General features: G+C 47.7%; 1 protein-coding gene across 1 annotated transcript in view; it reads left to right on the top strand.

Annotated features, from left to right (window-relative positions):
• Window positions 1–22360, top strand: part of PTPN23 (protein tyrosine phosphatase non-receptor type 23) — a 77743-nt gene that overhangs the window by 25174 nt on the left and 30209 nt on the right. The window contains exons 9-16 of the mRNA XM_089666773.1: window positions 1742–1789; window positions 2017–2073; window positions 2999–3057; window positions 6980–7059; window positions 7602–7716; window positions 11787–11852; window positions 12140–12285; window positions 18684–18995. Coding sequence (XP_089522899.1) covers window positions 1742–1789; window positions 2017–2073; window positions 2999–3057; window positions 6980–7059; window positions 7602–7716; window positions 11787–11852; window positions 12140–12285; window positions 18684–18995 — 883 coding nt within the window. The remainder of the gene's footprint in view (window positions 1–1741; window positions 1790–2016; window positions 2074–2998; window positions 3058–6979; window positions 7060–7601; window positions 7717–11786; window positions 11853–12139; window positions 12286–18683; window positions 18996–22360) is intronic.

Here is a 22360-nt window from a genome sequence, read left to right on the forward strand (position 1 = left end):
AAAAATTCGTAAACCGAGGTGTGATTTTTCAGTGGATTTTCATTCGTAAACCAAAAATGACGTTAACTGAGGCGTTCGTAAACCGAGGCACACCTGTTTTCCAAAATTTTGTGTTGGTGTCTTGGAGGAAGCTGGTCACGTTTTCCAGAAGCATGGATATTTATTTTTTCGAGACCAGTGCTTTAACATGGGTGACCTAGGTTGTTTCCAGATTTGAGTCGGGAGGGGGGTAGCCATGCCTGGTCCCATCTGCTATGGGGAACATGTCTGGGAGTATGACTACAGAGATCGGATCCACAGCCGCGTAGGAGGACCTACTAAATGTTTTTTATGGATTTACTACTTTGCCCTAGACCAGGGGTGGGCAACTGTGGCCCTCCAGCTGTTGGTGAACTACAAGTCCCATCATGCCTCTGCTTTTTAGGAGTCAAGCTTTTAACTGTCAGTTTTGCAATGCCTCATGGGACTTGTAGTTCTACAACAGCTGGAGGGCCACAGTTGCCCACCCCTGCCCTAGACTGATCTACAATTCTGGTTGAATGTTTTTGAAGAACCTCTTCAGAATGACATTGAATGAGGAATCCTCAGGGAACCTTTTGCCCCAGACTGATCTACGATTCTGGTTGAATGTTCTTGAAGAACCTCTTCAGAATGACATTGAGGAATCCTCGGGGAACCTTTTGCCCCAGACTGATCTACGATTCTGGTTGAATGTTCTTGAAGAACCTCTTCAGAATGACATTGAATGAGGAATCCTCAGGGAACCTTTTGCCCCAGACTGATCTACGATTCTGGTTGAATGTTCTTGAAGAACCTCTTCAGAAAGACATTGAATGAGGAATCCTCAGGGAACCTTTTGCCCCAGACTGATCTACGATTCTGGTTGAATGTTCTTGAAGAACCTCTTCAGAATGACATTGAATGAGGAATCCTCAGGGAACCTTTTGCCCCAGACTGATCTACAATTCTGGTTGAATGTTCTTGAAGAAGCTCTTCAGGATGACATTGAATGAATACGAATACTGAATACGGCGGCCAGACTCATCCACCTTACCAACCGTTCAGTTTCCGCTACCCCCTTCTGCCAATTCCTCCATTGGCTTCCGATTGCCCAACGGATCAAATTCAAAATCCTAACACTGACGTACAAAGCTGTCCACCATACTGCCCCGAACTAAATCACCGACCTAATATCCAAGTACCACCCAACACGCACACTCCGCTCCTCACAAGACCTCCTTCTCTCTAGTTCCCTGGTCTCCTCCTCCTATGCCCGCCTCCAGGACTTCTCCAGGGCGTCACCCATCCTCTGGAACTCCCTACCCCAATCCATCAGACTATCACCTACTCTCCTCTCCTTTAGGCGCACCCTGAAAACCCACCTCTTCAGGGAAGCCTACCCCACCCCCTGCTAATTGCCGACCTCCTCTACTCACCCTACCACCCCATCCCCCACAGCTATCTCCTCCTGTGCCACCATCCCCTCCCTCCTAGATTGTAAGCTCCAAGGAGCAGGGCCCTCAAACCCCTCGTATATTGTATTGTATTGTTCTGTCACATGTTCTGTCTCCCATTGTAATGTACAGCGCTGAGCGAACTGTTGGTGCTTTATAAATACTGTATTATAATAATAATAATAATAATAATGAGGAATCCTCAGGGAACCTTTTTAGATCTTTATGGGATTTTTTCTAAACGATTCCAGTGATCTTCTGTTTTTTGTTTTTCTATCTTTTCACAGCTGCACATGGGAAAACAGGCAGAGGAGCAGCAGAAGTACGGAGAGCAGGTGAGTACACGGGTCCCCTCTATGTCCTACCTGTCCGGCATGTTATGCACAACCCACCACTGACTGTAGAATAGTGACCGATCGGTAAAATCATTCTCCGCCGATCCCTGCTTGAATTTCACCCAGACTCGTACAATATTCTGTCCTTGGATCCCCTGACCTATGATGTGGACACACCGACGGTTTCTGACTTGCTGTGTTTCATGGTTTCCTTTTCCCACCCACAGGTCGCCTATCTGCAGAGCGCTCTAGACAAACTCAGCGAAGCTGTAAAACTGTCCAAGGTAAGAGGCATCACATTCCATCTTCTGCGTGTTCTCGTATCACCAGGATGGTGGACATGTTGTCCGCCAGGATGCATCACCAGGATGGTGGACGTGTTGTCCGCCAGGATGCATCACCAGGATGGTGGACGTGTTGTCCGCCAGGATGCATCACCAGGATGGTGGACGTGTTGTCCGCCAGGATGCATCACCAGGATGGTGGACGTGTTGTCCGCCAGGATGCATCACCAGGATGGTGGACGTGTTGTCCGCCAGGATGCATCACCAGGATGGTGGACGTGTTGTCCGCCAGGATGCATCACCAGGATGGTGGACGTGTTGTCCGCCAGGATGCATCACCAGGATGGTGGACGTGTTGTCCGCCAGGATGCATCACCAGGATGGTGGACGTGTTGTCCGCCAGGATGCATCACCAGGATGGTGGACGTGTTGTCCGCCAGGATGCATCACCAGGATGGTGGACGTGTTGTCCGCCAGGATGCATCACCAGGATGGTGGACGTGTTGTCCGCCAGGATGCATCACCAGGATGGTGGACGTGTTGTCCGCCAGGATGCATCACCAGGATGGTGGACGTGTTGTCCGCCAGGATGCATCACCAGGATGGTGGACGTGTTGTCCGCCAGGATGCATCACCAGGATGGTGGACGTGTTGTCCGCCAGGATGCATCACCAGGATGGTGGACGTGTTGTCCGCCAGGATGCATCACCAGGATGGTGGACGTGTTGTCCGCCAGGATGCATCACCAGGATGGTGGACGTGTTGTCCGCCAGGATGCATCACCAGGATGGTGGACGTGTTGTCCGCCAGGATGCATCACCAGGATGGTGGACGTGTTGTCCGCCAGGATGCATCACCAGGATGGTGGACGTGTTGTCTGTGAACCTCCCCGCCTTCTACTTACCACCATCTCCCTCTTCTGCAGGGTCAGCCGTCCACCGTCCAGGAAGCTCTGCGCTTCACCATGGATGTGATTGGAGGAAAGTAAGTTCAAAGACGAAAACCGATTTTCTTCTGTAATCGTTCACACCCCTCGGTGTAATTTGCAGAATCGTGGGAGGTAAACTGTCTCAGTGGTTGGGTGTGTATGGAGCAGAGGTATTGGATTCAAATTTAAGGAGGGTCCGGTCACTATAAAAATTTTCTTCCAGCCGAGGTCCAAATCTCAAGTTTGTACAAAGACTCAGAAAGATTGTAGTCACTGTATGTAAAAAAAAAAAAAAAAGCCATGTACAGTTTCCATAGCATTTCAACAATATTTATTGTCGAGTTTCAGTTACGACATTAAACATGTGGACAGTTGGAGCTAGGATGGTTTTACCACAGTGCCGCTTTACCGCAGGTATTCCCGTCAGAGAGCCCACTTACATCTGATTTCTGGATCAGAAGCCCTCCTTGCATCTGGTGTCTCCTGTTACTGTGCCCCCTTACATCGGTTGTCCCCAACAGAGTGCCCCATTATATAAGATTCCCCCCCATCACAGTGACACCTTACATAGGATGTCCCCATCATAGCGCCACCTCACATCAGGTGTCACTAGCAGAGTACATCAGGTGTCCCCATCACGGTGCCCCTTTACATCAGGTGTCCCCATCACGGTGCCCCTTTACATCAGGTGTCCCCATCACGGTGCCCCTTTACATCAGGTGTCCCCATCACGGTGCCCCTTTACATCAGGTGTCCCCATCACGGTGCCCCTTTACATCAGGTGTCCCCATCACGGTGCCCCTTTACATCAGGTGTCCCCATCACGGTGCCCCTTTACATCAGGTGTCCCCATCACGGTGCCCCTTTACATCAGGTGTCCCCATCACGGTGCCCCTTTACATCAGGTGTCCCCATCACGGTGCCCCTTTACATCAGGTGTCCCCATCACGGTGCCCCTTTACATCAGGTGTCCCCATCACGGTGCCCCTTTACATCAGGTGTCCCCATCACGGTGCCCCTTTACATCAGGTGTCCCCATCAGAGCGCCCACTTACATCAGGTTTCTTGCTTTAGAAGGCCCCATTACATCTGGTGTCTCCCATTACTGTGCCCCCTTACATCAGTTGCCCCGATCAGAGTGCCCCCTTACATCAGTTGCCCCCATCAGAGTGCCCCCTTACATCAGTTGCCCCCATCAGAGTACATTGGTTGTCCCCATCATGGTGCCCCTTTACATCAGTTGTCCCCCATCACAGTGCCCACTTACATCAGGTTTCTTGTTTTAGAAGGCCCAATTACATTTGGTGTCTCCCATCAGAGTGCCCCATTGCATAGGGTTCCCCCATCAGTGACCCCTTACATAGGTTGTCCCCATCACATCAGGTGTTCCCATCAGTGCCCCTTTTCATCACGGGTGTCCATCAGAGTGCCCTTTTCCCGTAGTATGTGCCCATCAGAGTGCCCCTGTAAATCTTTGAAGTGCAGTACACACACCATACCCAATCCGTGTAAATTAATTGGTTTACGTGAAAGTTATAGTGTTTACAAATGGCGGTATAGATACGGGGATTTATTTTTTACCCTTACTAGTAATGGCGGCAATCAGCAACTTATAGCGAGACTGCGGCAGACATTCTGACACTGGTGGGGAGGGGGGGGGGGGGGGGGGGACTGACTTGGTGTCAGACATCCCCAGTGACACCAATACAGTGATCAGTACTAAAAAAAAAAAAAAAGCACTGACACTGTACTAATGATACTGGGCAGGAAAGGGTTAACATGAGGGGCGATCAAAGGGTTACCTGTGCGCAGGGAGTGTTTTACTAGGGGGCAGGAGGGGGGGTGTATGCTTCACTGTAATCACACTGCTGTGGATGGCTGTGCAGTGTGCCCGAGCTGACCGGGAGGAGAACTGTTGGCAAACAAAACAGTCGTCCTCCCCGTCAGATCTTCGTAAATCACTGGGCGCCGGCGAGTAATTGCCGGTCGGGACCTGGTGATTGACAGCCACGGCTGCGAATGGCGGCACGGGTAGGGGCCGTAGTACATAGTATAGTAGTATATGTAAGTGATTTTGCACAACCGTTCCGCCTTGTAGCAGTATTTCTGTTGTAGGGTGGCCGGGAAGCGATTAATATTCAAAACAAATCCATCCATGCTTTTGCTGATAAATCACTTTGAAAAACTCCCCTTAGAATTTGTGGCCATCTAAAAGAGGAGCTCCAATCTTCTGTGGGGGAAAAAAAAAATTAAAAACTGGAGCTGCTGACTTTTTTAATAAACCTGTAATAAAAAAGTCCCCTATGTGATGATTTTTTGGTGACAGGTTCTCTTTAATGAGACATCTGGGATCTAAAAGACCCCAAATGTCTCCTCTGGCTCCATTGAATGTAATGCAGTGCATATCACACTGCATTACAACCATGCTTTGATGGCCGGGAAATCTGTCGACATGGACCCAGACGTCATTTCCAGGTCAGGACATGTGTCCGCTTTTCTCCATCCCCTCTACCAGCAGACACCCTGCTACATCGGTCCCGGGCCCGCAGATGGGCAAGCGGAGCCTGGGGTAACATAATGGGGGTAAAAGGTGAGTGCCGGGGGATGGCACTAGTGCAGTGTGTGGAAGCAATGCTTCCACCTGACAAGCCCTGCTGCTTGCCCACAGCAGGGCTAAATGTACCAAAAAAAAGCTCCTCCAGTGATTTTTTTATAGGTGTCTGCAAGGAGGGAATTCCCACTGACCACTAGATTAAGTGGGCCCCTCTCCCAGTGGCCACCAATGGAAGGGAGTTCTTCGCTGGCTGCCAATGGAAGGGAGCTCGTCACTGGCCGCCAATGGAAGGGAGCTCGTCACTGGCCGCCAATGGAAGGGAGCTCGTCACTGGCCGCCAATGGAAGGGAGCTCGTCACTGGCCGCCAATGGAAGGGAGCTCGTCACTGGCCGCCAATGGAAGGGGGCTCTTGACTGGCCGCCAATGGAAGGGGGCTCTTGACTGGCCGCCAATGGAAGGGGGCTCTTGACTGGCCGCCAATGGAAGGGGGCTCTTGACTGGCCGCCAATGGAAGGGGGCTCTTGACTGGCCGCCAATGGAAGGGGGCTCTTGACTGGCCGCCAATGGAAGGGGGCTCTTGACTGTCCGCCAATGGAAGGGGAGCTCTTGACTGTCCGCCAATGGAAGGGGAGCTCTTGACTGGCCGCCAAGGGAAGGGGAGCTCTTGACTGGCCGCCAAGGGAAGGGGAGCTCTTGACTGGCCGCCAAGGGAAGGGGAGCTCTTGACTGGCCGCCAAGGGAAGGGGAGCTCTTGACTGGCCGCCAAGGGAAGGGGAGCTCTTGACTGGCCGCCAAGGGAAGGGGAGCTCTTGACTGGCCGCCAAGGGAAGGGGAGCTCTTGACTGGCCGCCAAGGGAAGGGGAGCTCTTGACTGGCCGCCAAGGGAAGGGGAGCTCTTGACTGGCCGCCAAGGGAAGGGGAGCTCTTGACTGGCCGCCAAGGGAAGGGGAGCTCTTGACTGGCCGCCAAGGGAAGGGGAGCTCTTGACTGGCCGCCAAGGGAAGGGGAGCTCTTGACTGGCCGCCAAGGGAAGGGGAGCTCTTGACTGGCCGCCAAGGGAAGGGGAGCTCTTGACTGGCCGCCAAGGGAAGGGGAGCTCTTGACTGGCCGCCAAGGGAAGGGGAGCTCTTGACTGGCCGCCAAGGGAAGGGGAGCTCTTGACTGGCCGCCAAGGGAAGGGGAGCTCTTGACTGGCCGCCAAGGGAAGGGGAGGACTTGACTGGCCGCCAAGGGAAGGGGAGCTCTTGACTGGCCGCCAAAGGCTGAGAGCGGCTGGTCTATGAGGATGACAGGAGATCTGTATTGACCGTAGGGATTGTCTTTCCAGGAGAACGTCTATGATCTCTTGTGTGGGCAGAACACCAATATGATTCTTTATCTTCCAGTACTGAGTAACCGTCATGTGACCTCTTCCTCATCACAGGTTCAACTCTGCCAAGAAAGACAACGATTTCATCTACCACGAGTCCGTCCCTGCCCTGGACACCCTGCAGGCTGTGAAAGGTGCCGTGATTGGAGAGGTCTTATTGGTCTGATTAATGAGGAATAATGGTCTGTTCCACAGACTCGGGAACTCAGCACAGGGATGGTGGGAATCCCTCATAATGGGCACAGCAGGTGTACTAGACCCAGGAACTCGGCACAGGGATGGTGGGAACCCCTCATAATGGGCACAGCAGGTGTACAAACCCGGGAACTCAGCACAGGGATGGTGGGAACCCCTCATAATGGGCACAGCAGACATACAAAACCCGGGAACTCAGCGCAGGGGTGGTGGGAACACCCTCATAATGGGCACAGCGGGTGTACTAGACCCAGGAACTCAGCACAGGGATGGTGGGAACCCCTCATAATGGGCACAACAGGCGTACAGACTCGGGAACTCAGCACAGGGATGGTGGGAACCCTTCATAATGGGCACAGCGGGGGTACAGACTTGAGAACCCAGCACAGGAATCCACCAAACACTAAAATACCAATTTAGATTGTAGTGACCTTTTGAAAAAAAGAAATCTGGTCTCATGTTCTGTGTTCTGGCTCCCCAGGGGCCCCGTTAGTAAAGGCTCTTCCTGTGAACCCCACTGACCCCGCTGTGACCGGACCCGATATCTTCTCCAAGCTGGTTCCAATGGCGGCACACGAGGCTTCCTCTCTATACAGGTGAGTGAAACTCCCGGCACGAACTGAACCATATGATCCAGGGGACAAGATGTTCCAGTTCTGGACAATCGCCCATCATGGTTGCCTCGTATTCATCTCTCTACAGGGAAGGAAATGCGTATTTGCTCCCCTCTGATGCTGAATGTTCGCCCCTCACACAGAAATGATCGGTCTAACAATGGAATGTTCGCCCCTCACACAGAAATGATCGGTCTAACAATGGAATGTTCGCCCCTCACACAGAAATGATCGGTCTAACAATGGAATGTTCGGTGTAACACTGAGAGACAGAATACAACAACAAATTCAGCAGAAATGCGTCTAACAAATGATGACTGATCTGCATGTTCATGAGGGAAAGAAGGATTGGATCCCCTTCACAAAACATGACTTAGTACTTGGTGGCCAATCCCTTGTTGGCAATCACAGAGGTCAGACGTTTCCTGGAGTTGGCCCCCAGGTTCGCACACATCTCAGGAGGGATTTTTGCCCACTCCTCTTGGCAGATCCTCTCCAAGTCCTTAAGGTTTGGTGGCTGATGTTTGGCAACTCGAACTTTCATCTCCCTCCACAGATTTTCAATCGGATGAAGGTCTGGAGACTGGCTAGGCCACTCCAGGACCTTAATGTGCTTCTTCATGAGCCGCTCCTTTGTTGCCTTGGCCGTGTGTTTTGGGTCATTGTCATGCTGGAACACTCATCCACCACCCATTTTCAATGCCCTGGCTGAGGGAAGAAGGTTCTCACCCAAGATTTGAGGGTACATTGCCCCGTCCATCACCCCTTTCATGCGGTGCAGTTGTCCTGTCCCCATAGCAGAAAACCACCCCCAAAGCAGAATGTTTCCACCACCATGTTTCACAGTTGGGATGGTGTTCTTGAGGTCATAGGCAGCATTCCTCCTCCAAACACGGCGAGTTGAGTTGATGCCAAAGAGCTGGATTTTGGTCTCATCTGACCACAACACTTCCCACCAGTCCTCCTCTGCATCATTCAGATGTTCAGTGGCAGACTTCAGACGGGCCTGGACATGTGCTTTCTTGAGCAGAGGGACCTTGCGGGCACTGCAGGATTTCAGTCCTTGTCGGCGTAGTGTGTTACCAATTGTTTTCTTGGTGACTGTGGTCCCAGCTGCCTGGAGATCATTGACAAGATCCTCACGTGTAGTTCTGGGATGATTCCTCACTGTTCTCATGATCATTGACACTCCACGAGGTGAGATCTTGCATGGTGCACCAGACCTAGGGAGACTGACACTTGTTTTGTGTTTCTTCCATTTGTGAATGATTGCACCAACTGTTGTCACCTTCTCACCAAGCTGCTTGGCCATAGTTTGGTAGCCCAGTCCAGCCTTGTGTAGGTCTACCATCTTGTCCCTGACATCCTTGGACAGCTCTTTGGTCTTTGCCATGGTGGAGAGATTTGGAATCTGATGGTTTGATGGCTCCTGTGGACAGGTGTCTTTTATACAGGTAACACAATGAGATTAGCAGCACTCCCTTTAAGAGACTGCTTCTAATCTCAGCTTGTTAACTGTATGAGAGACACCTGGGAGCCAGAAATCCTGCTGAATGATAGGGGATCAAATCCTTCTTTCCCTCATGAACATGCAGATCCGTCATCATTTGTTAGACACATTTCTGCTGAATTTGTTGTTGTATGCTGTCTCTGTGTTACACCGAACATTCCATTGTTAGACCGATCATTTCTGTGTGAGGGGCGAACATTCCATTGTTAGACCGATCATTTCTGTGTGAGGGACGAACATTCCATTGTTAGACCGATCATTTCTGTGTGAGGGGCGAATGTTCAGCATCAGCCGGGGGGCAAATACACATTTCCTTCACTGTATAAGGGGCAATACCTCAGCATAGAAGCTCGGATTGGATCCAGCCAACAATCATGGCGTTTCCAGAAAGGCAGGCAGAACCCTGCTCTTGGGGTGCTAATAAAGCTCCTCCCTCTCCCACCCCTCACTGACTCCTGATTACTGTCAGATACAAGATGTGCCAAGCTGTGTCTGTGTATTGCCAATAAAGATAATTCTGCTTCAAGAAAAAAAATAAAAACCCTTCAGTTTATACAAAATACCTAATTCATCATCAGTGGGTCTGTGTGCTTCCCTATGCAGTGCAAGCAGATCACGGCAAGGGGAAGGGTTGACCACAAGCGGACTGGCACTTGGGAAGAGTTATGCAAATATCAAAATGTCTGACGGGTGGGCGTCAACCTGGAGGAGTGGGCGTGTCTAGGCCGATTTGCATGTAGATCTAGGTAATGCCCATACAGTGGGGATGGAAAGTTTGGGCACCCCAGCTAAAAATTTGTATTAATGTGCATAAAGAAGCCAAGGAAAGATGGAAAAATCTCCAAAATGCATCTAATTACAGATTAGACATTCTTATAATATGTCAACAAAAGTTAGATTTTATTTTCATCATTTACACTTTCAAAATAACAGAAAACAAAAAAATGGCGTCTGCAAAAGTTTGGGCACCCTGCAGAATTTATAGCATGCACTGCCCCCTTTGCCAAGCTGAGACCTGCCAGTGTCATGGATTGTTCTCAATCATCGTCTGGGAAGACCAGGTGATGTCAATCTCAAAGGTTTTAAATGCCCAGACTCATCTGACCTTGCCCCAACAATCAGCACCATGGGTTCTTCTAAGCAGTTGTCTAGAAAACTGAAACTGAAAATAGTTGATGCTCACAAAGCTGGAGAAGGCTATAAGAAGATAGCAAAGCGTTTTCAGATGTCAATATCCTCTGTTCGGAATGTAATTAAGAAATGGCAGTCATCAGGAACAGTGGAAGTTAAAGCAAGATCTGGAAGACCAAGAAAAATATCAGACCGAACAGCTCGCAGGATTGTGAAAAAAACCATTCAAAACCCACGTTTGACTGCACGATCCCTCCAGAAAGATCTGGCAGACACTGGAGTTGTGGTCACTATTCCACTATAAAGAGATACTTGTACAAATATGGTCTTCATGGAAGAGTCATCAGAAGAAAACCTCTTCTACGTCCTCACCACAAAAATCATCGTTTGAACTTTGCAAATGAACATATAGACAAGCCTGATGCATTTTGGAAACAAGTTCTGTGGACCGATGAGGTTAAAATTGAACTTTTTGGCCAGAATGAGCAAAGGTACGTTTGGAGAAGAAGGGGCACAGAATTGAATGAAAAGAACCTCTGTCCAACTGTGAAGCATGGGGTTGGATCAATCATGCTTTGGGGTTGTGTTGCAGCCAGTGGCACAGGGAACATCTCACGAGTAGAAGGAAAAATGGATTCAATAAAATTTCAGCAAATTTTGGATGGTAACTTGATGCCATCTGTGAAAAAGCTGAAGTTAAAGAGAGGATGGCTTCTATAAATGGATAATGATCCTAAACACACCTGGAAATCCACGGGGGATTACATCAAGAGGCGTAAACTGAAGGTTTTGCCATGGCCTTCACAATCTCCTGACCTCAACATCATTGAAAATCTATGGATAGACCTTAAAAGAGCCGTGCGTGACAGACAGCCCAGAAATCTCAAAGAACTGGAAGACTTTTGTAAGGAAGAATGGGCAAAGATACCTCAAACAAGAATTGAAAGACTCTTGGCTGGCTACAAAAAGCGTTTACAAGCTGTGATACTTGGGGGCAGTACAAGATATTAACTCTGCAGGGTGCCCAAACTTTTGCAGACGCCATTTTTTTGTTTTCTGTTATTTTGAAAGTGTAAATGATGGAAATAAAATCTAACTTTTGTTGACATATTATAGGAATGTCTAATCTGTAATTTGATGCCTTTTGGAGATTTTTCCATCTTTCCTTGGCTTCTTTATGCACATTAATACAAATTTTTAGCTGGGGTGCCCAAACTTTCGATCCCCACTGTATGTGATGCTGATCCTCCGTGATTGAAAGTACTGAGATCCAATGAATGAAATGAGCGGGGCCTGTCAGGCTTGGGAGGAAAGAGCTAGATAATGCTGGGTGTCCTCCGGGCAGGAAATGAGGTGGTTTTTGTTGATGTGTATTTATAATCGTGGCTGCTTTTGATTCATTGATTTCCAGCGAAGAGAAAGCCAAGCTGCTGCGAGACATGATGTCCAAAATAGAGGCCAAGAATGAAGTCCTGGAGTGAGTATGTGACCTGAACATGGGGGGATCCTTTATTGGGGGGGGAGGTTCCTTTATTGGGGGGGAGGGAAAGGGGGAGGTTCCTTTATTTTGGGGGGGAGGGAAAATGAGAGGGTCCTTTATTGGGGGGAGGGTCCTTTATTGGGGGGAGGGTAAGGGGGAGGGTCCTTTATTGGGAAAGGAGGGAAAGGGGGCGGGTCCTTTATTGGGGAAGGAGGGAAAGGGGGCGGGTCCTTTTATTAAGCGGAACTTTTGTCACCATTGGCTGTCCGCTTCCTACCTCGCAGTCAGTTCACAGACTCTCTGCAGCTCGATCCGGACACGGTGGACAATCTGGACATGTACGGCCACATCCCTCCGGCCCTGATGGAGAAGTGCGCAGCGCTGAGCGTGCGGCCGGACACCGTGAAGAGTCTGGTACAGTCTATGCAGGGTAAGTGCCGGCTGGGTGCCAGTGATTGGCAGTATCATACCATTATAATGGCGCTCCTTTTCTGATTATACGGTTTGCCTTTTTATAACGTTTTAACAATCTTGCTGGAAAATTGCTAATTTTATATTTATTGCTGATGATCTTATTTTTATTTATTTTTTTATTACTGATTTTTAATATATTTTTATTTTATTTTATTTGTTGCATTACTTGTTTTATTCTATTTTGTTGCTTATTTTATTTTTTTGTTGCTTATTGTTTTATTTTAGGTTTATTTTCTGCTTATTTTTTTTATCATGTTATTTTAATTTGATATTATTATATTATTATTATTATTATTATTATACAGGACTCATATAGCACCAGCAGTTACAATACCATTTGGTACAAGAGGGAACAGAGGGCCCGACTCGTTAGAGCTTACAATCTAGGAATTATTTTATTCATTGCTTTTTTTTTTTTTTTTTTTTTTTTTTTTTTTTTTGCATTGTTTTTAGATTTATTTTGAGTTTTTTTTATATTTTTGTTTAATCACCTGTTTTTTTATTTTTATTTATTTTATTGCATTATTATTATACAGGATTTGTATAGCACCAACAGGTTGCTCAGCGCTTTACAAAATAAAGGGAGACAATACAGCAACAATACAGTTCAATACAAGAGGGAAGGGAGGGCCCTGATCCTGGGAGCTTACAATCTAAGCATATTTTTTCATTGTTTGTTTTATTTTAAAATTAGATTTATTTTCTGCTTTTTTTTTTTTTTTTTTTTTTTTTTTATCATTTATTTTTTTATTTGATTATTCATTGCTTCTTTTTTATTTGTTTTTAGATTTATTTTGTGTTTTTTATATTTTTTAATCGCCTATTTTATTTTTATTTATTGATTTATTTTATTGCATTATTATTATACAGGATTTATATAACGCCAACAGTTTGCTTAGCGCTTTACAATATAAAGGGAGACAATATAGTTTAATACAAGAGGGATAGGAGGGCCCTGATCCTGGGAGCTTACAATCTAAACATATTTTTTTGTTTGTTTTTTAGATTTATTTTATTTTAATTTAATTTTAGATTTATTTTCTGTTTATATATTTTATTTCATTTGTGGGAAATACAGGAAAGCCGAATCAAGGTTGAATAAAGGACCTCGCTGCAGGCCAAGCGGACCTATAAAAACTGGCCTCCGAGGCCAGGCGTGAAGGCAGGGTTGTCAAAGGGCGAGGTCAGGGGGCTCTGGTCCAAGGACAGAAAAGTTTCTAATATAGAATACCATTTGCGAAGGGTTGCCCTAGTCCAGGGGTAGGCAACCTGAGAGCCGCAGGACTACAAGTTCCATCATGCCTCTGCAAATCATAGCTGTAACTGTCAGTTTTTCGTCATCTTTGCAATGCCTCATGGGAAATGTAGTTCCACAACAGCTAGAGAGCCGCAGGTTGCCTACCCCTGCCATAGTCAAAACCGTGGCAAAAGCTGGACAATCTAGCAGTGGAAGATCCTGTTCTACCGTGGTGGAGGCTTCAGGAAGTGGTTTAGGTAACCAATCTAACAGACGCGCTGTTAGATCGATCCAACAAGTGCTGAGGCATGAGACATGTCCGGGAGGCCCGCCCCACCCAGTTATTTAGCACAACGAAGCCTAGAGAATCTATGATTCCAAATGAAGTGGAAAGCGAAGGGAGTGTAGAGTACAGAAAAAGGTGTGTGGTACTGATGTTGGAATAGTCTGAAAGATCTACAATAATCGAGGACGGATGTCCATCTTCAGGGCGTTAACCCTACCGAGCCAGTGATCCAAATCATTCCAAATGGTGAAACGAGAGCCCCAAGTAAGAAAGTCCCCAAGATTTCAACCAGAATGGATAATTGGCCTTCAGTTGGGTAAGGGATTCTCCTGATGGTGAGATGTTGAGGGCTTCAGTTTTAAATCTTAAAGTGGGGGTGCCCAACAGAGCCCTCTGATGTGGTCCGCAAACTCCTGCTGTGGGATGGTGGGTTGGCAAGCCCAGATCGAGGGTTCCCGACCTACCATCCCAAACCAAGGATGGCGATCTTCAGGGCGTTAACCCTACCGAGCCAGTGATCCAAATCTCCAAATGCTGAAGAGATGGCAGCACTTGAGGGAGTGAAGATCAGCAGTAATCCTTGTCCCCAAGATTTCAACCAGAATGGATAATTGGCTTTCAGTTGGGTAAGGGATTCTCCCGATTAGTGAGATGTTGAGGGCTTCAGTTTTAAACCTATAAACCTTACAGTGGGGGTGCCCAACAGAGCCCTCTGATGTGGCCCGAAAAAACTCCTGCTCTTGGATGGTGGGTCGGCATGCTCAGATCGAGGGTTCCTGATCCGCCATCCCAAGCCAAGGATGTCCATCTTTAGGGCGTTAACCCTACCGAGCAAATGATCCAAATCTTTCCAAATGGTGAAAAGAGCGCAGTACTTGAGGGAGTGCAGATCAGTAGTAATCCTTGTCCCCAAGTAAAGTCCCCAAGATTTCGACCAGAATGGATAATGGACTTTGTTGGGTAAGGGATTCTCCCAATAGTGAGATGTTGAGGGCTTTCAGTTTTAAAGCTTAAAGTGGGGGTGCCCAACAGAGCCCTCTGATGTGGTCCGCAAACTCCTGCTCTGGGATGGTGGGTCGGCAAGCCCAGATCGAGGGTTCCCGACCCGCCATCCCAAACCAAGGATGTCCATCTTTAGGGCGTTAACCCTACCAAGCCAGTGATCCAAATCTTTCCAAATGGTGAAGTGAGAGCAGTACTTGAAGGATTCTCCCGATAGTGAGATGTTGAGGGCTTCAGTTTTAAACCTATAACGCTTACAGTGTGGGTGCCCAACAGAGCCCTCTGATGTGGCACGAAAAAACTCCTGCTCTGGGATGTTGGGTCGGCAAGCCCAGATCGTGGATCCCGACCTACCATCCCAAACCAAGGATGTCCATCTTCAGGGCATTGCCCCTACCAAGCCAGTGATCCAAATCTTTCCAAATGGTGAAGAGAGCAGTACTTGAGGGAGTGAAGATCAATACTCCTTGTCCCCAAGATTTGAACCAGATTGGATAATTGGCTTTCAGTTGGGTAAGGGATTCTCCCGATTAGTGAGATGTTGAGGGCTTCAGTTTTAAACCTTTAAAGCTTAAAGGGGGGGTGCCCAACAGTGCCCTCTGATGTAGTCTGCAAACTCCTGCTCTTGGATGGTGGGTCGGCAAGCCCAGATCGAGGGTTCCCGACCCGCCATCCCAAACCAAGGATGTCCATCTTTAGGGCGTTAACCCTACCAAGCCAATGATCCCAATCTTTTCAAATGGTGAAAAGAGAGCAGTACTTGAGGGAGTGAAGATCAGCAGTAATCCTTATCCCCAAGTAAGAGTCCCCAAGATTTCAACCAGAATGGATAATTGGCCTTCAGTTGGGTAAGGGATTCTCCCGATAGTGAGATGTTGAGGGCTTCAGTTTTGAACCTTTAAAGCGGGGGTGCTCAACAGAGCCCTCTGATGTGGTCCGCAAACTTGTGCTCTGGGATGGTGGGTCAGCAAGCCCAGATTGAGGGTTCCCGACCTGCCATCCCAAAGCATCAGTGTGGAGAATGGAGTTGGCAGAAGAGTCTGCATCGGTCTGAAAGCAGTCTTGGGCCCCTCTCGTGATCAGTCCGATCGGGTCCGCATTGGTCTGAAAGCAGCCTTAGGCCCCTTACACATGATCAGTGCGATTGGGTTTGCATCGGTCTGAAAGCAGCCTTAGACCCCTCTCGTGATCAGTCCGATCGGGTTCGCATCGGTTTGAAATCAGCCTTAGACCCCTCTCATGATCAGTCTGATCGGGTTCGCATTGGTCTGAAAGCAGCCTTCAACCCCTTTCACGTGATCAGTGCGATTGGGTCCACCTGTTTTTCAGGCTGACCCATTTGGACCCTCCATTCACCTTTATGGTGGACATGTGCCAGTTTACAACCGCCTACATCCTACATGACCCCTTGACCCTCTGTCTGGATAGTGCTGATTGGCGCTCTGCTGATCACATGCACCCTTCCAAAGAAAAAACGATCTCTAGCAATATACACCAAACTGAGCATGTGCAGAGTGACTCCTAGGGTTCTGTACTATCGGCAGATGGATTGGGGACTGTGGAAGAAGGGGAGGATCAGAGGAGACAAAATCAAACAGGCTTTTTACACAGTGCGGAGGATTAACTCCTTAGGTTCCCCAGTGAGTATAACAAGAATTGTATGTTCTATCACAAAAAGAAGGGGAGATGGGGGTATCCCTGACGGGTGCTGTTAGAGCTTGAGAGGTTCGGAAACTGATCCATTAACCAACACTGAAGCTGAAGGGGAGGAATAGAAGGACATCACTTTGGAGATGAAATTCTAGCCCAGGCCTGTTTGTTCGAGGGAGAGGTGAAGAAACCTCCAATCCACCCTATCAAAGGCCCTCTCGGCATCAAAGGATAGCAGGAAAGCCTGTAGCGTGAATTTATGACCGTGAGAGATGGAGTCTTCATAGTGTTCTCCTATCCCTTGCCTCACGGCCTGGGACAAATCCCACTTGCTCTCGATGGATGACCCAAGAAAGCAAGGGGAAACGATGGGATGTTAGTGCTTTGGCCAGAGTTCAGGTCCAAGTTCAAAAGGGATAGAGGGACATCACTTTGGAGATGACGTTCTAGCCCAGGCCTGTTTGTTCAAGGGAGAGGTGAAGAAACCTCCAATCCACCCTATCAAAGGCCCTTTCGGCGTCAAAGGATAGCAGGCAAGTCTGTAGCGTGAATTTATGACTCTAAGAGAGGAGAGATGGAAAGTCTTCATCGTGTTCTCCTATTCCTTGCCTCACTGCCTGGGACAAATCCCACTTGGTCTTGATGGATGACCCAAGAAAGCAAGGGGGAACGATGGGATGTTGGACCTGAACTCTGGCCAAAGCACTAACATCCCATCGTTCCCCCTTGCTTTCTTGGGTCATCCATCGGGACCAAGTGGGATTTGTCCCAGGCCGTGAGGCAAGGGATAGGAGAACACGATGAAGACTCTCCAACTCTCTTTTTACGGTCATAAATTCACGCTACAGGCTTTCCTGCTATCTTTTGACGCCAAAAGGGCCTTTGATAGGATGGATTGGAAATTTCTTCACCTCTCCCTCGAACAAAATAGGCCTGGGCTAGAATGTAATCTCCAAAGTGATGTCCCTCTATCCCTTTTGAACTTGGACCTGAACTCTGGCCAAAGTTCAAAAGAGATAGAGGGACATCATTTTGGAGATGAAATTCTAGCCCAGGCCTGTTAAGATGGATTGGAGATTTCTTCACCTCTCCCTCGAACAAACAGGCCTGGGCTAGAATTTAATCTCCAAAGTGATGTCCCTCTATCCCTTTTGAACTTTGGCCAGAGTTCAGGTCCAAGTTCAAAAGGGATAGAGGGACATCACTTTGGAGATTAAATTTTAGCCCAGGCCTATTTTGTTCGAGGGAGAGGTGAAGAAATCTCCAATCAATCCCATCAAAGGCCCTTTCGGCGTCAAAGGATAGCGGGCAAGCCTGCAGCGTGAATTTATGACCATAAGAGAGGAAAGAAAGAGTCTTCATTGTGTTCTCCTATCCCTTGCCTCACGGCCTGGGACAAATCCCACTTGATCTCGATGGATGACCCAAGAAAGCAAGGGGGAAGGATGGATGTTAGTGCTTTGGCCAGAGTTCAGGTCCAACATCCCATCGTTCCCCCTTGCTTTCTTGGGTCATCTATCGAGACCAAGTGGGATTTGTCCCACGCCGTGATGCAAGGAATAGGAGAACACGATGAAGACTCCTCTCTCCTATCTTATGGTCATAAATTCAAGCTATTTATTTATGACCGTAAGAGATGAGAGATGGTGAGTCTTCATCGTGTTCTCCTATCCCTTGCCTCAAGGCCTGGGACAAATCCCACTTGGTCTCGATGGTTGACCCAGGAAAGCAAGGGGTAACGATGGGATGTTAGTGCTTTGACCAGAGTTCAGGTCCAAGTTCAAAAGGTAAATCGGATGATAACTGCTGCAAACGGAGAGGGCCTTTGCCTGGTTTGGGGATAATCACAATATTGGTCCTAAAGAATTGAGCTGAAGGGAGGGTTGTCCATGTCACTGGAGCTAAAGCCTGATGTCCTAATAGGGACGAGACGGAGCAAATAACTTGCCGTGAAACCATCTGGCCCGGGGCGTTTCCTGTGCTTTAAGCCTTTTAGAACTTGCAAGAAGATATCATGTTTTATTTTAGATTAGGGTTTGTCTAGAACCCCCTTTTGATATTTTTATATTTTTTGTGGCTGTTGAGGAATATATTTCAATGAATATTTTTGTGCTTGGAGTGCATCTTTTAATCCTGAGTAGGAATTTTTGTTAATAATGGTGTCTGTGTGTGATTCCAGTACTGTCGGGGGTGTACACCGATGTGGAGGCCTCTCTGAAGGACATCAAGGACCTTCTAGATGAAGATGAGAAGCAGGAGAAGGTGGTGCAGGAGGAGGTCGGAAAACAGGCAGCGGCAGTGGCTCCCTCTTCGCCTTTGGTGGTGGAAGTAAACAAGGAGTGGACCAAGTACATGGAGGTGCATGAAAAGGCCAGCTTCACCAACACCGAGCTCCACAAAGCTATGAACCAGCACATCGGTAACCTCAGGCTGCTGAGCGGACCCCTGGATCAACTTCAACAGGCACTTCCTGTTCCCAACCTGACCGAGGGTGAGCAGAACCTTCTCCTTTTTTGCATGCCTTGCTGTATGTGTGGTGGCAGAGCTCATACAGCGAGACCACCATGAACCCCAACGGACTTGAAGAGTATTGTACTTGTATAGATTAGTCTAGCTGGAACTTTGCCAGTCCCTAGATGTGGTGGTTGCATTTTTTTTTTTCTTCCTTTATTTTTAGCCGTTGATCCTGCCAGCAACATACTTCCTGACCTAGGGTGACCATGGTGTTTACCATCGTGGCCAAAAATCTTGTCCCCCCTGCATTTCTGTCAGATAATGCGCAACTTCGGTCAGAAAATTGTTGCAATTACAAATGTTTTGGCATTCTTTATTTTGTTTGCATTGGTATGGCACAAAAAGTAGACACAAAAAGCCAAGTCTGACGCATTCCACGCAAAACCCCAAAAATGGACTGGTACTCTTCTTTCGCCAACTGCTCCAGGTCTCTCAGATTGGAAGGTTCCTTTTCCCAACTGCTGTTCTGAGATCTCTCCACAGGAGCTCTGTGAGATTGAGATCTGGACTCATTGCTGGCCAGTTCAGTCCTCTCCAACGTTTTGTCTGAAACCATTTCTGGGGGCTTTTTGACGTGTGCTTTGGGTCATTGTCCTGCTGGAAGACCCATGACCTCTGATGGAGACCCAACTTTCTGACACTGGGCCCTACATTGCACCCCAGAAATCTTTGGTGGTCTTCAGATTTCATAATGACATGCACACGGTCAAGACATCCAGTGCCTGAAGCAGCAAAGCAACCCCAAAACATCAGAGACCCCCCCACCATGTGTAACTGGAGGGACTGGATTCTTTTCTTTAAAGGCCTCATTGCTTTTTCTGAAAACAGTAGAATGATGGGCTTTACCAAAAAGCTGCCATTTTGTTTCGTCTGTCCACAGCACATTCTCCCAGAAGGATTTTGGCTTCCTCAGGTAAGTTTTGGCAAACTTCAATCTGACTTCCACTATGTTTCTGTGTCAGTAGTGGGGTCCTCCTGGGTCTCCTCCCATATTTCTGTGTCAGCGGTGGGGTCCTCCTGGGTCTTCTACCATATTTCTGTGTCAGCAGTGGGGTCCTCCTGGGTCTTCTACCATATTTCTGTGTCAGCAGTGGGGTCCTCCTGGGTCTCCCACCATATTTCTGTGTCGGCAGTGGTGTCCTCTTGGGTATCCTACCGTATTTCTGTGTCAGCAATGGGGTTCTCCTGGGTCTTCTAATATATTGCGGTGTCAGCAGTGGGGTCCTCCTGGGTCTCCTACCATATTTCGGTGTCAGCAGTGGGGTCCTCCTGGGTCTCCTACCATATTTTTGTGTCAGCAGTGGGATCCTCTTGGGTCTCCTACCATATTTCTGTGTCAGCAGTGGGGTCCTCCTGGGTCTCCTACCATATTTCTGTGTCAGCGGTGGGGTCCTCCTGGATCTCCTACCATATTTCTGTGTCAGTAGTGGGATCCTCCTGGGTCTCCTACCATATTACTGTGTCAGCAGTGGGGTCCTCCTGGGTCTCCTACCATATTTCGGTGTCAGCAGTGGGGTCCTCCTGGGTCTCCTACCATATTTCGGTGTCAGCAGTGGGGTCCTCCTGGGTCTCATACCATATTTTTGTGTCAGCAGTGGGGTCCTCCTGGGTCTCCTACCATATTTCTGTGTCAGTAGTGGGATCCTCCTGGGTCTCCTACCATATTTCTGTGTCAGTAGTGGGATCCTCCTGGGTCTCCTACCATATTTTTGTGTCAGCAGTGGGGTCCTCCTGGGTCTCCTACCATATTTCTGTGTCAGTAGTGGGATCCTCCTGGGTCTCCTACCATATTTCTGTGTCAGTAGTGGGGTCCTCCTGGGTCTCCTACCATATTTCGGTGTCAGCAGTGGGATACTCCTGGGTCTCCTACCATATTTCGGTGTCAGTAGTGGGATCCTCCTGGGTCTCCTACCATAGCGTCCTTTTTCGTATAGTGCGAGCTGACAAAGTTGCACCCTGTTCCTGAAGGTCAGCTTGGATTTGTCTGGAAATTGATGGAGGTTCTTAATCCATCATTCCAACAATCCTTTGTTGCAACTTTGATCGATTTTTTTTTTTTTCTCTTTCGTCCACATCGATTAGCTACATTGCAAGACAAACAAACGGTTTCCCAGCAACACTTACCAGCTAGCTTGCGAAACAACCAATTTGGCCCCGTCCTAACAGTGTGCGTTGAAAACAAGAGGGTTTTGTTTGCACACATTTGCAAATACCTGCGTAAGCCTCATTCCCACGTCAAGGGTCCTCTGTATACTGTGGACCTAACTAAAATTTTAAAAGCCTCCATAGTAGGATAGGTTAAGGGAAGGTGTGCCTGGAGGAGCTACAGTGGCACAGGCTGTAAACTTCTTGACAATGTTGCGCACAGTGGACACAGGAACATTAAGATCTCTGGAGATGGACTTGTCACCTTGAGGCTGTCCGTACTTTTCCACCATTTTTGTTCTCAAATCCTCAGACAATTCTTTGCTGCTCTTTCTCTTCTCCGTGCTTCATGTGTCACACAGAGACACACAACAAAAATAATGATTTGCCATTTTAACTGGTTGCCGGTGTGAATTTTTTTATTTTTTTATATTGTTGGAACCTAGTAATTGATACAGGTGAGTTTTTCTTGACAAATTACAGGAGCATCACAGACTTGGAATGCAGTTATTTCTTACAATTTTGAGAAGGTGCCAATCATTTTGTCCAGTCCATTTTTGGGGAATGTGTCAGGTTTGGCTTTTTGTTTCTCCGCTTTTTGTGTCCTACCAATAGACAAAAAAAAGATAAATGACTGGTCACCAATATTGTCTGCGGTTTCCATGCAGCTGATGTGATGGCTGGTGGGGTAATAAGGATGGAGGAAGTACAGATCCCCACAGAATAGATGAAGCAGGGAGATCCTTGCACTGCAGGTCCTCAGGTACAGCTTCCTCTGCAGCAAGGAGAACAGCTGTGGTACAATTTACATTTTTAGAGGTTTCCTATTACAGATCTTCACTGTTGGAGTCGTAGTCTACTCAATGTCTTCTGCAGTCTGCCTGTTTTCATGTTAATGTTTTTGCTGTTGATATATAAAGTGAGGCGCTTTGGTCCTCTATTCAGGGGTCTCCAAACATGCTAAGCAAAGGGCCAGTTTAAAATAAAAATGTAGTATTGCGCTCACAACCTTCCAATCTATATATATAGACAAATAAAAATGTGTATATGATATACATAAATAACTGAATAAGTGAATCTGTAGAAATCAACTCACATGAGCAAAATATACAACAGTGAAAAAAACTAAAAGAAAATAATATAATAATATTGTATAATAATAATGTCCCACAAAAAATAAGTGACTTTGTGCTGAAA

The sequence above is a fragment of the Staurois parvus genome, unplaced genomic scaffold (assembly GCF_062004578.1).
Source record: "Staurois parvus isolate SC_StPar_1 unplaced genomic scaffold, SC_StPar_1.0 ptg002837l, whole genome shotgun sequence".
NCBI lineage: Eukaryota > Metazoa > Chordata > Amphibia > Anura > Ranidae > Staurois > Staurois parvus.